The 13431-nt window shown below is 40.4% G+C and overlaps 1 protein-coding gene across 1 annotated transcript; it reads right to left on the bottom strand.

Annotated features, from left to right (window-relative positions):
• Positions 1-332: 332 nt before the first annotated feature.
• Positions 333-11718, bottom strand: LOC139691220 (discoidin domain-containing receptor 2-like). Its single transcript, XM_071588966.1, has 8 exons — positions 11698-11718; positions 10892-11194; positions 10173-10267; positions 8436-8699; positions 6865-6957; positions 5430-5571; positions 2821-2970; positions 333-2107 (listed from the first exon to the last, which is right to left on the bottom strand). The coding sequence occupies exons 1-8, from the start codon at positions 11716-11718 to the stop codon at positions 1955-1957; spliced, it is 1221 nt and encodes a 406-aa protein (XP_071445067.1). The 3' UTR covers positions 333-1954.
• Between the last annotated feature and the right edge of the window lie 1713 nt (positions 11719-13431).

Consider the following 13431-nt stretch of genomic DNA (forward strand, 5'->3'; position numbering starts at 1 on the left):
GACCCTTAAGCTTCTCGTTCACTAATTTCCTCCTGGTCTAAATGCAGCATTCTCTCTACAACTCTCTCTCTACAATGAGCTGTCAATTGTTTGCCTGAAATATTAATGTTGAGGAATCAGCTGTGGAAATAGGCATATTTTGTATATCATACATTTCATAACTCTTAGGACTAAAAGCCCCATATAACTCGGAGGATATTTTCAGTTGCACAAAATGAACTAAGTATGCATGTATAATCTGTAGATAGTAGCAGTTAATTAGGGTATTGATCAATTTGTAAAATAATAACAGACGTGGTTGAGAATATGTTTTATTTAAAGATATTGCGCAGCCAACTTAACAATCCTATTTACAAAGAACACATTGGTCCTCAAATTTTACAAATTTGCTTAATATTCAAGAAGCTATTAGTAAACCATTCAACCCATTCCTTGTTTCTGTTTTGATCCATTCATCCAGGTTTCTCGTAAGTCTTCCATTCTCCCATATAATATAAATCATTTTCAATCAATCTGTAAAATAACACTGGTGCATCCGCAAAAATCATTACACATTCAACTTTAGAAATCTATTATTTGGCCTTAAAAGCATAAATTTCCATCGTTACAATTATCACTGCTCAAAACAGAAATTGTTGGACATATATATTTTTGTCATTTAAAGATACTTTTATCAAAATTAATTAAATTTGGAGCCCATAGTCTGTATGATATTGTCTAAGTTTTTAAGTAAATACCTCATGGTTTCAAGTCATTTCAGTGTGGTGACAGCACTATGTTAAGGAACAATTTATTTATTGGAAATGACATTTCTTGAAGCCAGCAAACCAAAATTATAAACAGGGACATGTTTTGAAATATCACAATCAACATTTAATATTCTAACATTTATACCATTTCATATTTACAATAAATATTTTTCATAAACTGATATGACCTTTCCTCATTTTTCATTTTTGAAGCAAGGTTTTGAAATGTATACTGATAACTTCTTTTTCTTCTCAATATCTATCTTTTAGGCACCAATCATAACAATTTTTCAAAACAATCAGGCTATAAATCCCTATGCTTCCTGCACATTTATCATTATTTTCAAACAGCAGTGACAATAGGCTATAAGTATCAAGCAACACAATTCATGAACATTGTGAGCTGAAACATATCATGGATGTATTATCACTCCTGTTTACAACTCTGGCTATCAATAATACCAATAAAATCTTCAGTACGTTTTTAAAAATTTAGTAGAACAAAAAATGTCGAAGTAGGAAAACCTTTCAGAAAGTTATTAGCTCCTCAAATGCCTGCTAAGAAAGTATTTGAATTTAAAGACTTTTGGCAGTTAAAATGGCAGATATTAAGGCATTAAAACATTTCTATCATATATCAGCAATGAAAAAATAAATAATAATCTCTCATTTTTTAAGACTAAAAAACACAATCTTTCTGGTGGAAAATTACTGCAGTGGATTTACTGAACATGAAGAAGTGGATGATAGAAGGCACAGCGACTGATTCTTGATGCACAAGTCAGGAAAGTTTAACTCTTCACAAATAAAGTTTAAACAGATGTTTTCCCTACATCACTTAATTCAACTGCTTCAAGATACCGATAAAAAACCTTTGTGCAAATGTTGGAAGCTCAGTGTGCAATATTTGCCCATGCTCTTCACCTTTTCTCACATCATATATTCCTATGAAAAGTTTTCCCTCATGCCATCATTCCATTAAAACTGGAATTCTAAATGCATAGAGGAATGACCATTTTTGGCAAGTTATTTTAGAATAAAGTGGCCAAGTTGTTTTTCGAAGCAGCCACTAATCATATATCGGTATATTTGGAAAGTTACTTGAAAAAACTTCTCTGGGTGAGTTTAAACTTCTAAGAGCTTTCCCTTATGAATCAAAGTTTATAGACATGAAATATTTTCACATCACATTATTTGAAAACTTTTCAATCCATTTCTGGCTTGTATCCCAAGTTTTTTCTTTGTAGAAAAAGATGAATCTCCCTGAAGTTAGGTCTGTCTCGATCATTCCTTTGCCAGCATTCACACATCAAATCATAGATTTCCTTTGGGCAGTTGATTGGCTGAGGGAGGAGCACCTGTGGAATTCAAAATTAGCTTGGATAAAAGGCATATATTGATGACAATATTGATTTACTTCACAGTTCACTTGCACATAAACACACATGTTGAATTTTCTAGCCTTTTATGGATGTCATCTAATTTGGCAAGATATGCTAATTTGAGGAATTCATGGGAAATGTTGGGGAAAAGTTTAGGGAGAAAGGTGGAAAAAGGAGAAGAAAAGACAATGGTGGGAAAGGTTATTAAAAAGTATTTGATATGGATAATCACATTACTTTTAAAGAAGTTTACTTATAAGGTAGCTTGGAAAATATCAAAACTCAATTTGGAAGGATCATGAATTTTACCAATGAAAAACTAATACCATTAGTTTGCTCTTATGTTTTGTATCAGAAAATAAAATAAATAATTAAAAAAAATACTCTGTTAACTATTCCTAATTGCAAACAATTGTTCAACGTATGTCCCTATTTAACACATGACTGCAAAGTACTGCAATTTTGCCAAAATTTTGCATTGCAATATTTACAAATAGAATTAAAATTAGAAAGGAAAATTAAGGGAAACAATCTAGAGGGAGAAAATGCAAAGCAATTAGTATAAGATAATTCTAGTTTCTAATATCATGTACTAACTTATTTTAGGTTTGTTTAGGTAAAAAAAAATTGGTTTAAAAAAGTTTGTTTTTTGAGACAAGCTTTTTTAAAAATATTGTTAAAATTCTTACCTGCTTATTGTTCCCTTCAATATAGTGAGTAACATTCTCAATTACTTTGTCATCGGTAAGATCTTCAAATGGCTGTTCTCTTGCAAATGTTAATATTTCCCAGAGAGTTACAGCAAATGACCAAACATCGCTTTTTGTGGTAAATTTACCCTGAAGAATAAAAAGATAAGGAAAAATTTCAGCTATAACATATATGAGAAACAAATTTACTGTCCATAAAATAATGAAAAATCTGATTAATGGAAATTTTTTATTTAATGGCTATATAGTATGCTATCAATATTGGGTAATAAACCCAACCCCCTCCCTCCCTCCCTCCCTCACTCCCAACCCCAACTCCCTCCCTCCCTCCCTCCCTCACTCCAACCCCAACTCCCTCCCCTCACTCCCAACCCCAACTCCCTCCCTCCCTCCCTCACTCCCAACCCCAACCCCCTCCCTCCCAACCCCAACCCCCTCCCTCCCAACCCCAACCCCTCCCTCCAACCCCAACCCCCTCCCTCCCAACCCCAACCCCCTCCCTCCCAACCCCAACCCCCTCCCTCCAACCCCAACCCCCTCCCTCCCAACCCCAACCCCCTCCCTCCCAACCCCTCCCTCCCAATCCCCAACCCCCTCCCTCCCAACCCCAACCCCCTCCCTCCCAACCCACCCCCTCCCTCCCAACCCCAACCCCCTCCCTCCCAACCCCAACCCCCTCCCTCCCAACCCCAACCCCCTCCCTCCCAACCCCAACACCCTCCCTCCCAACCCCAACACCCCCCCTCCCAACCCCAACACCCCCCTCCCAACCCCAACACCCTCACTCCCAACCCCAACACCCTCACTCCCAACCCCAACACCCTCCCTCCCTCCCTCCCTCACTCCCAACCCCCTCCCTCCCTCCCTCCCTCCCTCCCTCACTCCCAACCCCCTCCCTCCCTCCCTCCCTCCCTCCCTCACTCCCAACCCCAACCCCCTCCCTCCCAACCCCAACTCCCTCACTCCCAACCCCAACACCCTCACTCCCAACCCCAACACCCTCCCTCCCTACCCCAACACCCTCCCTCCCTCACTCCCAACCCCAACTCCCTCACTCCCAACCCCAACACCTCACTCCCAACCCCAACACCCTCACTCCCAACCCCAACACCCTCACTCCCAACCCCAACACCCTCACTCCCAACCCAACACCCTCACTCCAACCCCAACACCCTCACTCCCAACCCCAACACCCTCACTCCCAACCCCAACACCCTCACTCCCAACCCCAACACCCTCACTCCAACCCCAACACCCTCCCTCCCTACCCCAACACCCTCACTCCCAACCCCAACACCCTCCCTCCCTCCCTCCCTCACTCCCAACCCCAACCCCCTCACTCCCAACCCCAACTCCCTCCTCCCTCCCTCACTCCCAACCCCAACCCCCTCACTCCCAACCCCAACTCCCTCCCTCCCTCACTCCAACCCCAACCCCCTCCCTCCTCCCTCACTCCCAACCCCAACCCCCTCCCTCCCAACCCCAACACCCCCCCTCCCAACCCCAACACCCCCCCCTCCCAACCCCAACACCCCCCTCCCAACCCCAACACCCCCCCTCCCAACCCCAACACCCCCCCCTCCCAACCCCAACACCCTCACTCCCAACCCCAACACCCTCACTCCCAACCCCAACACCCTCCCTCCCTCCCTCCCTCACTCCCAACCCCCTCCCTCACTCCCAACCCCCTCCCTCACTCCAACTCCCTCCCTCCCTCACTCCCAACCCCAACTCCCTCCCTCCCTCACTCCCAACCCCAACCCCCTCACTCCCAACCCCAACACCCTCCCTCCCTACCCCAACACCCTCACTCCCAACCCCAACTCCCTCCCTCCCTCACTCCCAACCCCAACCCCCTCCCTCCCTCACTCCCAACCCCAACACCCTCACTCCCAACCCCAACACCCTCCCTCCCTACCCCAACACCCTCCCTCCTCACTCCCAACCCCAACCCCCTCACTCCCAACCCCAACTCCCTCCTCACTCCCAACCCAACCCCCTCACTCCCAACCCCAACCCCCTCACTCCCAACCCCAACTCCCTCCCTCCCTCACTCCCAACCCCAACCCCCTCCCTCCCTCCTCACTCCCAACCCCAACCCCCTCCCTCCCAACCCCAACTCCCTCCCCTCCCTCCCTCCCTCACTCCCAACCCCAACACCCCCCCCTCCCAACCCCAACACCCCCCCTCCCAACCCAACACCCCCCCTCCCAACCCCAACACCCCCCCTCCCAACCCCAACACCCCCCCTCCCAACCCCAACACCCCCCCCTCCCAACCCCAACACCCCCCCTCCCAACCCCAACACCCCCCCCTCCCAACCCCAACACCCCCCCTCCCAACCCCCAACACCCCCCCAACCCCAACCCCTGCTCAGTTGTTAATAGAATGAAAATTTTGTTTATTTTTTCAGGGAAAGAAGCTTTCACAGAGATGAATGGGAGTTTTAGCGCAGATTTCAAGAGAAAATATTGCAAGATTTAAACTGCAGTCATTTGTTCAAGAAGATTGGATGCTTTTATGATAAGGATTTCGATATGAAAAGTTGATGAATAATATTCAAATGTATAAGATTTGTTAAAACTCACCATAAGTATGCTCTCCCAAGCCATCCACCGGACAGGCAAGGAATTTCTTCCATCCACCTTGTAATAATCAGCTGAATATGTGCTTCTGCTCATTCCAAGGTCTGATATTTTAATAAAATATGATTTTCCCACCAGACAGTTCCTGAATAATAGTTAATGAGTAAAATTAATAAAAGTTATCATTTAATGTATATATATCTATCTGAAAAGCCATCTCTGTAGCAAGTTCCAAGGAAACATGATATTTGGAAAGATTGTATCTCTGTGCTATGATGTTCAAATATTGAACTAATTTAATTAATTGAATTATATCTTGAAACAATCACCTTTCGAAAACACTTATTGGCCTGTAAGCTGGAGTGGGGAACATTGGGGAGATTTTAATAGAAAAACTGTTATGGATTCATTTTATGCTACACCTTTGTTGGTGAGCTATCTGAAAGAAAAAAGATTCCTAACAAGTTGTTTTTGCCAGATGATACAATATTCACAGAGAACATTCAAGATAGCATTTAAGTCTGTACACACTAGCTCAAAATTTTCCTTTAATACTACCGATTGGAATATCTAAATGGGAATGACATATCTTGATTCAGCGATGACATGTGTGCCTTTCATATCATTATTGAACTTAATATCACTAACAAGGGCTGTCCAGAAGGTAACCATTGTTTTTGTATAGCATAAGACAATTGGGAAGTAACTGAATTGATACACACAGTAGGTCAATATACCTTGAGCTGTAGTGATTGGCAGGTCTTGTTGCTTGTCAGTTGTTTACAGTAGTGAGTCAAAATGAACAACAGTACTGAAATTTTGGTGAAGTTCATTCACTGATAAGGTTTTCATAGGCAAAAAACTTAAAGGCTGCTGACATTCATCAAGAAATATTTGCTGTGCATGGACCAAATGTGATGAGTAACAGGGTGTGCATCAGCTGTGTTGTACATGTACGAGTTCACAGAACAGAACCTGCACATCTGTGGTGAACAATCAACTGCTCCAGAACCCACCATACAGCCAGGACTTGGTGCCAAGTATTTTCATCTGTTTATACACATATAAAAGTGACTTGGCTTTGACTTCCATTTTTTGAAAACAGAATATTATGCTCAGGGGGAAATCTTAAACTATTACAGAGATATGACAAATACTTAAACTGCTCGGTAAATATGTAGAAAAATAGTATAGATGTGTCATCTTGAGTGTAAATTGTTTATTCCAGTCTGTAGCTTAACAGAGGTTCCTTTCTGGACAGCCCTTGTATTTTGACTTGAAATAAGTTAAATGCCAGTCAAGCCATCTAGTTTCTGGTCTTATGGCAATTGATTATTTGCTAATGGAATTATAAATTAAGGATTTGAACTGCAATATCCTACGTTCTACTACAAAATACAGGAAAGTTATACAAATATAATACAAATGTCATACTTACCGTGTTGCCAGGTCCCTGTGCACAAAGTTCAGTGACTCCAAGTACTTCATCCCAGAAGCAATTTGAGTCGCCATATAAATAAGACAGCCATAACTGAAATAGGGGTGATGAAAGTTTATTAAAATTCCAAATCAGAAAACCCTGAAAATACAATATGTATACATCAATGAACAAATGTGTCTCTCTTTCATCCATTTATTCCATGAAAATGGCAGTACATCCTGAGTTTCTACCAAAGTTCATGAATTGAATCAAAGGTTTCTTCACAACGTTATGAGCCAAGTTCTCTAAAGAAATTAATGAAATCTCAATCACCTTGATGCATACAGGGTATGTCTAAGGGTATGCTAAACTGCTGTTTTAAATATTTGGCGAGGTATGAAATAGAAAATAAAAATAAACAATTCTGCAGGATTGCTCTTTATATCTCTAGCTACTGCATTGCATGCACTTAGTGTAATAGAAATCAACTATTACATATTGCCTCAGCTCTCATCATCTCTATGAGAAGGATGAATGTGGGAGAACAATGAGAAGAAAAATCTGGGATAAACCATTCAAATTAATTAATTTAACCAGTTCAACTTAATATTGAAGTTTACCAAATATGAATACTTTCATGAGTTTCAATAATGAAAATCTATCAAGAAAAATTTGTATTTCATACAATTACTATTATGCATACTAATACAATTTAATAAACCTTTTTAGTATAGTTAGCATTTTGAATACTGAATAAAAACTTTTAAATATAGTTAAACTAAAATCGGGTATTATCGGGTACTATCGGGTAATACTACAATAAAAGGATAATTTAAAACACAAACCAAAGGGATATTTTGTACCACCCATTTACTCCCAAACAGTTTCACGTACTCTTGAACTCTCTCTTCAAAGTGCTTTTCAACTTTACCTCACTGAGCAGTCAGTGTTAAAATAAAAAATTCTTTACCATGTGATTATTAGAAATTTTCTTTTGGATTTATATTTATTTCTACAGCGGATACAATGGAACACCTGGATATTATCATGGAGGATTACTGAAAAAGGGTGGTGAGGAATTTTGTAAAGCTAAGGTCCATTTGATAAATGCTATTAACTATTGTTCCAGTGCCAATGAATTTACTACTATGCAATAAGAGAAAAGAGGATGGGAATGTGGTGCGCTCAAAGATTTTTTTTTAAACCAAGAATAATCCTTGAAATAGTAGTATCATTTTAATAGTAGTAGTATTTCAATTGTAGGGTTATAATAAATTAAGTCTTTGAATAATGGTTTGATTTAATTCTAGAATTCCAGGTACATTCCAAAAATATGATGTTCCCTCACATTTCTTTGAGAGCTAAGTCTTTGAAAGAAACCACTTAATATGAAAAATGATAATTTACTATTTTAATGGGAAGTTTTACATGATAAATATAAGATACATGAATATATATAATTAATTTGGCATGAGATTTCATGGAATTACATTGTAATAGCAGTGGATCACATGGGGAAGTGTGATCCACTGTACATAGTGCCAGATCTCAGTGTGGCTTTACTCCTAAGAATCCCAGTACAAACCAACCTTAGCGTGTTTGCGCTTAAAGGAAGTGGTGATGAAGCCGTTTCAGCTAGGTGTTCTTGAAGGAACTGGTTGAGGTCTCCATATTCGGCATATTCTAGGACAACACAGGGCAAAGGAGGCGTGACCCGGTTTCGGTCCTCAGGACCTTCTTTTCCTGGTGTCCTCCCTCCATCTTCATTCACCCTCAGGCATGCACCAAGGACCTTAGCGATGTTAGGGTCCCTGAGCCTCCAAAGGAGCCCAACCTCCCTCTCAAACTCAGACCTGCACAAATAACATCAACATTGTAACCAAAATGGGGCTTCTACTTTTTATTATAGGCATCCTTCACTACCTATAAGGGGTACCAACGGAATGCAAATTGGCTGTACATATAATGTTTCATTTAACTAGTTTAAGCATTTAAAACAAAATAATATTTAAAAATAAAATGGAGATACTTAAAAATTCATAAAAAAAGTCAAAATTATTGCATTTCATGTTTTTGCTGAAAATAAATAAGTTAACTAGGGCGAAATGTCGATTAAACATGGAAAATGTAAAGTAGTGTGACACCATAAATTACAGTAAATCAGGCAAAGTTATACAACATTGTGAGTTTCAATGGATAGTTTAAAGGAATTTTGTTGATCGTTTATCATAAAACGTAGGTTATCATCCTTTGTTTGCTCCATAATCATATGGATTTAGAAGGCTGATAAGTTCAACTTAAATAATATGTAAGTTTAACTAAAATATAAAATAGGTGATGGTACTTGTTTTATTTGGATGAGATCTCATATTCATCTACATAATACCCCGCAAGCCGCAGCAAGGGCGTGTGGCGGGGTATATTGAGCAAAAAATATGCATGAATTCTTTCATTTCAGATCTCTTCAGCTCTTACAATACTAGCTGTCTGCAATCTAATATCCAACTGGGTAGAATTTAATATAACTTGTCTCACTCCCACCCAATATTTTTTTCCTTCAATTTGTCGACTTCACTCCCATATGTTGAAACTCTTTTCACTGTGGCATTTTATATTAGCTGCTCATTGCTCGAGCGGATTGTTTACCCTAAGCTAGTTCCTAACTCTAAGCTAGTATTTCTGGCTTAGATTTCCTGTTTGGAATTTCACATTTTTACAATCTTTCACTATCACTGTTTCCCCATTAGCATCGATGTTGAATTTGTAAAGCTTACTAGATATATGTCTTAAAATAAAAAATATAATACAATTAAACTTTATTTATCATATGTTAATTTTTCCTTGACTATTGAATTGATCTATTTAGTTTTTAAATTTCTTTAAAATACAATGCCAATTGGTCCAGAGTATGCTCTGCTTTTCAGGGTTCCGCAAATGGGTTTTTACTTCCCTAAAGTTGATGGCTGTTAGGATGTTGGCCAATATTTTTTATTTCGTCTGTCAACAAGTCTTTCAAACATTTTTCCCGACAGAGGTTGATCATTCAATATCTTTCCCTGCACATTTGTGATGTAATTCTTTGCAGGTTTTGCCCCACCATGCTGTCTGACAAGTGTTTTTTGTAGTCTTGTTTGAGCTTGGTAGAACACCAAAAATAATTCATAATTTTTTCTTTTTTCCATTCATACACATGTAATATTAAGACACTTCAAAAGGGTAATGTGTTTAGTTGGATGTTTTGGTAATATGTGGTTTATAAAATTAAAAGGAAATGTTAATGAGGATATATGCGGGTACATGCAAAGAAAGTCAGTAGGTGCATTTACCTTGTGGCTTCAGAGGACCCTCTTAATAAAGACTTGACAGCTACAATTCGAGGCCGTCCTTCATTTTCTTCATCATTGTATTCGCAAAGATTTACCTGAATAAATTCAAAAATATTAGTTAAATAAAAAAATACAATGATTGTCTCCGTATTTAAAGATAAACGATTATATACAACAGTTTTGAGTGTTAATACTGCGTTTAGTATCTATGAGCATAAATACTAACTTCTAAGAGCAAGATGGATGGATGAATGGATGAATAAAGAGATAAGATTTTTGATAAAAAGCCATTTTTTGTCTACCTTAAGACAAGATTGATCAAATTTTCGGAGCCATGACAATTAAAAAAATATATGATTTTACTCAGTATTATGCTAAATGTTTCACTTTTAATTGTGGTGCAAACCCTCATCATGAATAATAATGAAACACCGAAATCAGCACAACGGGATGATTTCATTTATATTCAAACCCCAGACATTGGTACTATTCATCGAGCCACAAATCCGATGCGGAGTTAGGGACCACTGTCCTTAACTCCGCATCGGATAGCGCGGAATGTTCTTTGCATTTTTTAAGGTCCCTCAGCAAATATAACCTTCCGTGGACTTCCACAAACGTGCTGTTCGCGCCTAGTTGAGACTCGATGGCTAATGTGGCCAATGTGACCCGCACCCAACTACATGAGGTGCCGGTCACAAGAGTGAACCGAAAAGTACCTCTCCGAACTCTCCGAGGCCGAGCTGCTCGATGATCCGTAGTCTCTCCCGTGGGAATTCGCAGAGCGGGGAGAGGGGCGACGAGACGTCGGCAGACCGCCCCCGACGACCCACCCCCGCCCCGTCCCTCTCCTCCTCCTCCGCCCCCGAGGACCCTGTGGTGGCGGCGCCGTAGCCTGGTGATTCGTGTCCCAGTTCTTCTAGGAGGCTGGTGGGGGGCAGCGGAGGGGGTGGGGGAGGGGATGGGGACCGCGTTCTTGGGACAGGGGGAGGCGAGATGGGGACAGGGGGAGGCTGCGAGGGCTGGCGTGGAAAAGTGAAGAAAGAAATGTTTATCAGGTTCAATATTTTGCAAAATGTGTAATTTAAAATTTTGTATTTTGGAAATTAATTTGTAAAACTGTATAATTAATAAAATTTTCTTGAAGATCTTTGGTCAAATTTATTGCGAGAGCATGAAACTCTTTGTAAATTAATTTTATAAAACGGATTAGTGCGGAACTCAACCACGATTTGAGTTTAAAATAATTAGCGGTTCTCCTCACTATAGTGAATACTTTTACTTTATTTAATTTCAACCACTTAATACTTTATTTAATTTCAACGATGCAACATTGAAGTGTAGATGAGAATATATATATATATATATATATATATATATATATATATACACACAATATATTATACGTATAAGATCGGCCAATTTTATATATTGTGGAGTGTTTCTTCACAAAGACGAAATTGACCATTTACATCAATACTGTAAACGTTAGTGCAGAGATGATCTGTGAAATATGAAACCACACCTTGAGCTTAATGTTCTGCATTCCTGGACTACTCTACAAGGCAAATAATATCTCAATTATTGAGGTACAAGATTTCGACGGGTACATCTTCGATACGGATTGACACGGACTGCGAAAATCATTTGGGAAGTGTGGAAGAATGACACCAAACCAAGCGTAGTAAACCAAAACTGACACTAAAGGCAAGCGGGTCGCTATCTACGGTGTGGGGACCTGATCTAGGCCGCGAAGGGTTTAAGTGTAGCCAGCCGATTGTTGCACGACACTACATCAAACTTCCGGTGAAATTCCGTTTTTGCGAACGCTAAGTAAGCTAATGAGGTATGGTCCGCCAAAACTCTTTAAAACTTGAGAGGCCGGCGAAAGAACAAGGCTTGCGACCCATGCTCTAGTCTCACCTCTAAACTCCTTAACTCTCTTTGGGGACAAGACTCGAGGGAAGCACGCACCAAATCCCCCCTCGGTCTAGCCCGTTCTTACCTTGCATATTTCGGTGGCGGCGTAATACTTTTCTGGCGGAGGTGGCACCGGAGGGGGCCCGGGGAAGAAGTTGAGGAGCGAGATCTTGTTAGGCCTTGCGAGCGGCGGATTGCTGGGTGGGAGGGCGGGGTACGGGGACTGCATCGCTGGGTGCGGACCCCCGCAGTCCCCGGCCCCCACGTGCAGAGGAACGGCGTAGTCCTGTGACGGGACGTCTGTGGAGAGAATAAAGAATGAGTGTCAGCACCAGCGTGATGGAAAACCCTGTGTTGGATATTTTCCTAGCTGTAAACTTAAGAACTGGGATTGTTAAATCAGATGCTATCAAGGGATGTTCAAGGGCTATGCTATGTTCTCCACCAATCAGAGGGCATTCTTAAAAGCTAATTCTTTCATTTTTAAAAATTCAGTTCTTGTAACTTTGGTACGCACATATATGTGGACTTTCAAACTATTTTGATGCACAAAGAAAATCCAATGAAAGGTTGGAAAGCATTCATTTTTTAAGAATAGTCAATTTCCTTATTACTTAACCTTTCAATATCTTTGTCTTCATAGGAAAAGTAATGAACAATTCAGTAGTATAACTCCATTTTGCACGACAGGAATAAAATGCTTCGTCACCCACAAACAGTGCAACCATTTCCGTATCCTACATTATAAAGCTTTTGAGACGTACGAAGTCATGCTTCCGGAGCATAGGATAAATGCACTTTGGTTCCTACAGCGGGCATTTAATGTGGCTGTAAGGTGGCCTTCATAATCCCTCAATACACACCCGTTAATGAGCAAGGGCTATCTAGGCCACATACTGCCTAGAAACTAGATTTTACTCATGCCTGATTAAATGTAAACTTACTCCGTACTACCGCGGTGATTTTCGTATAAACCTTGGCAACCATCACCGAAATAAGACTAGTCCACGTAATGCGAAACTTGTCCCGAGTGCCTAAGTATTCAACTAACCTTTCTCCCACTTCTCGCTTGTACTATACGAGCTTTGGACGAGGAAGCTGAGAAATTTAAAGATTAAGAGCGCTTCAGAAGTGTGAGAGGCAAGCATACTGAGAAAATAGACTGTAACATAAACCTCGCACAAGTTTGGGTATTATTTTAAAGTGGCATGCCACTGACGAAGACTAACTCGTGACGATGCATTGGAAAAGGAATGTTGAAATTAACAAACGACAAGTAGAAGTGGTAAAAAAATTTTATGATTTGTAAATGATGTTCGCACCTTCATTTTTGATTTTA

This window comes from Hetaerina americana, unplaced genomic scaffold (genome assembly GCF_022747635.1).
Source record: "Hetaerina americana unplaced genomic scaffold, ioHetAmer1.1.p SCAF_305, whole genome shotgun sequence".
Lineage (NCBI taxonomy): Eukaryota > Metazoa > Arthropoda > Insecta > Odonata > Calopterygidae > Hetaerina > Hetaerina americana.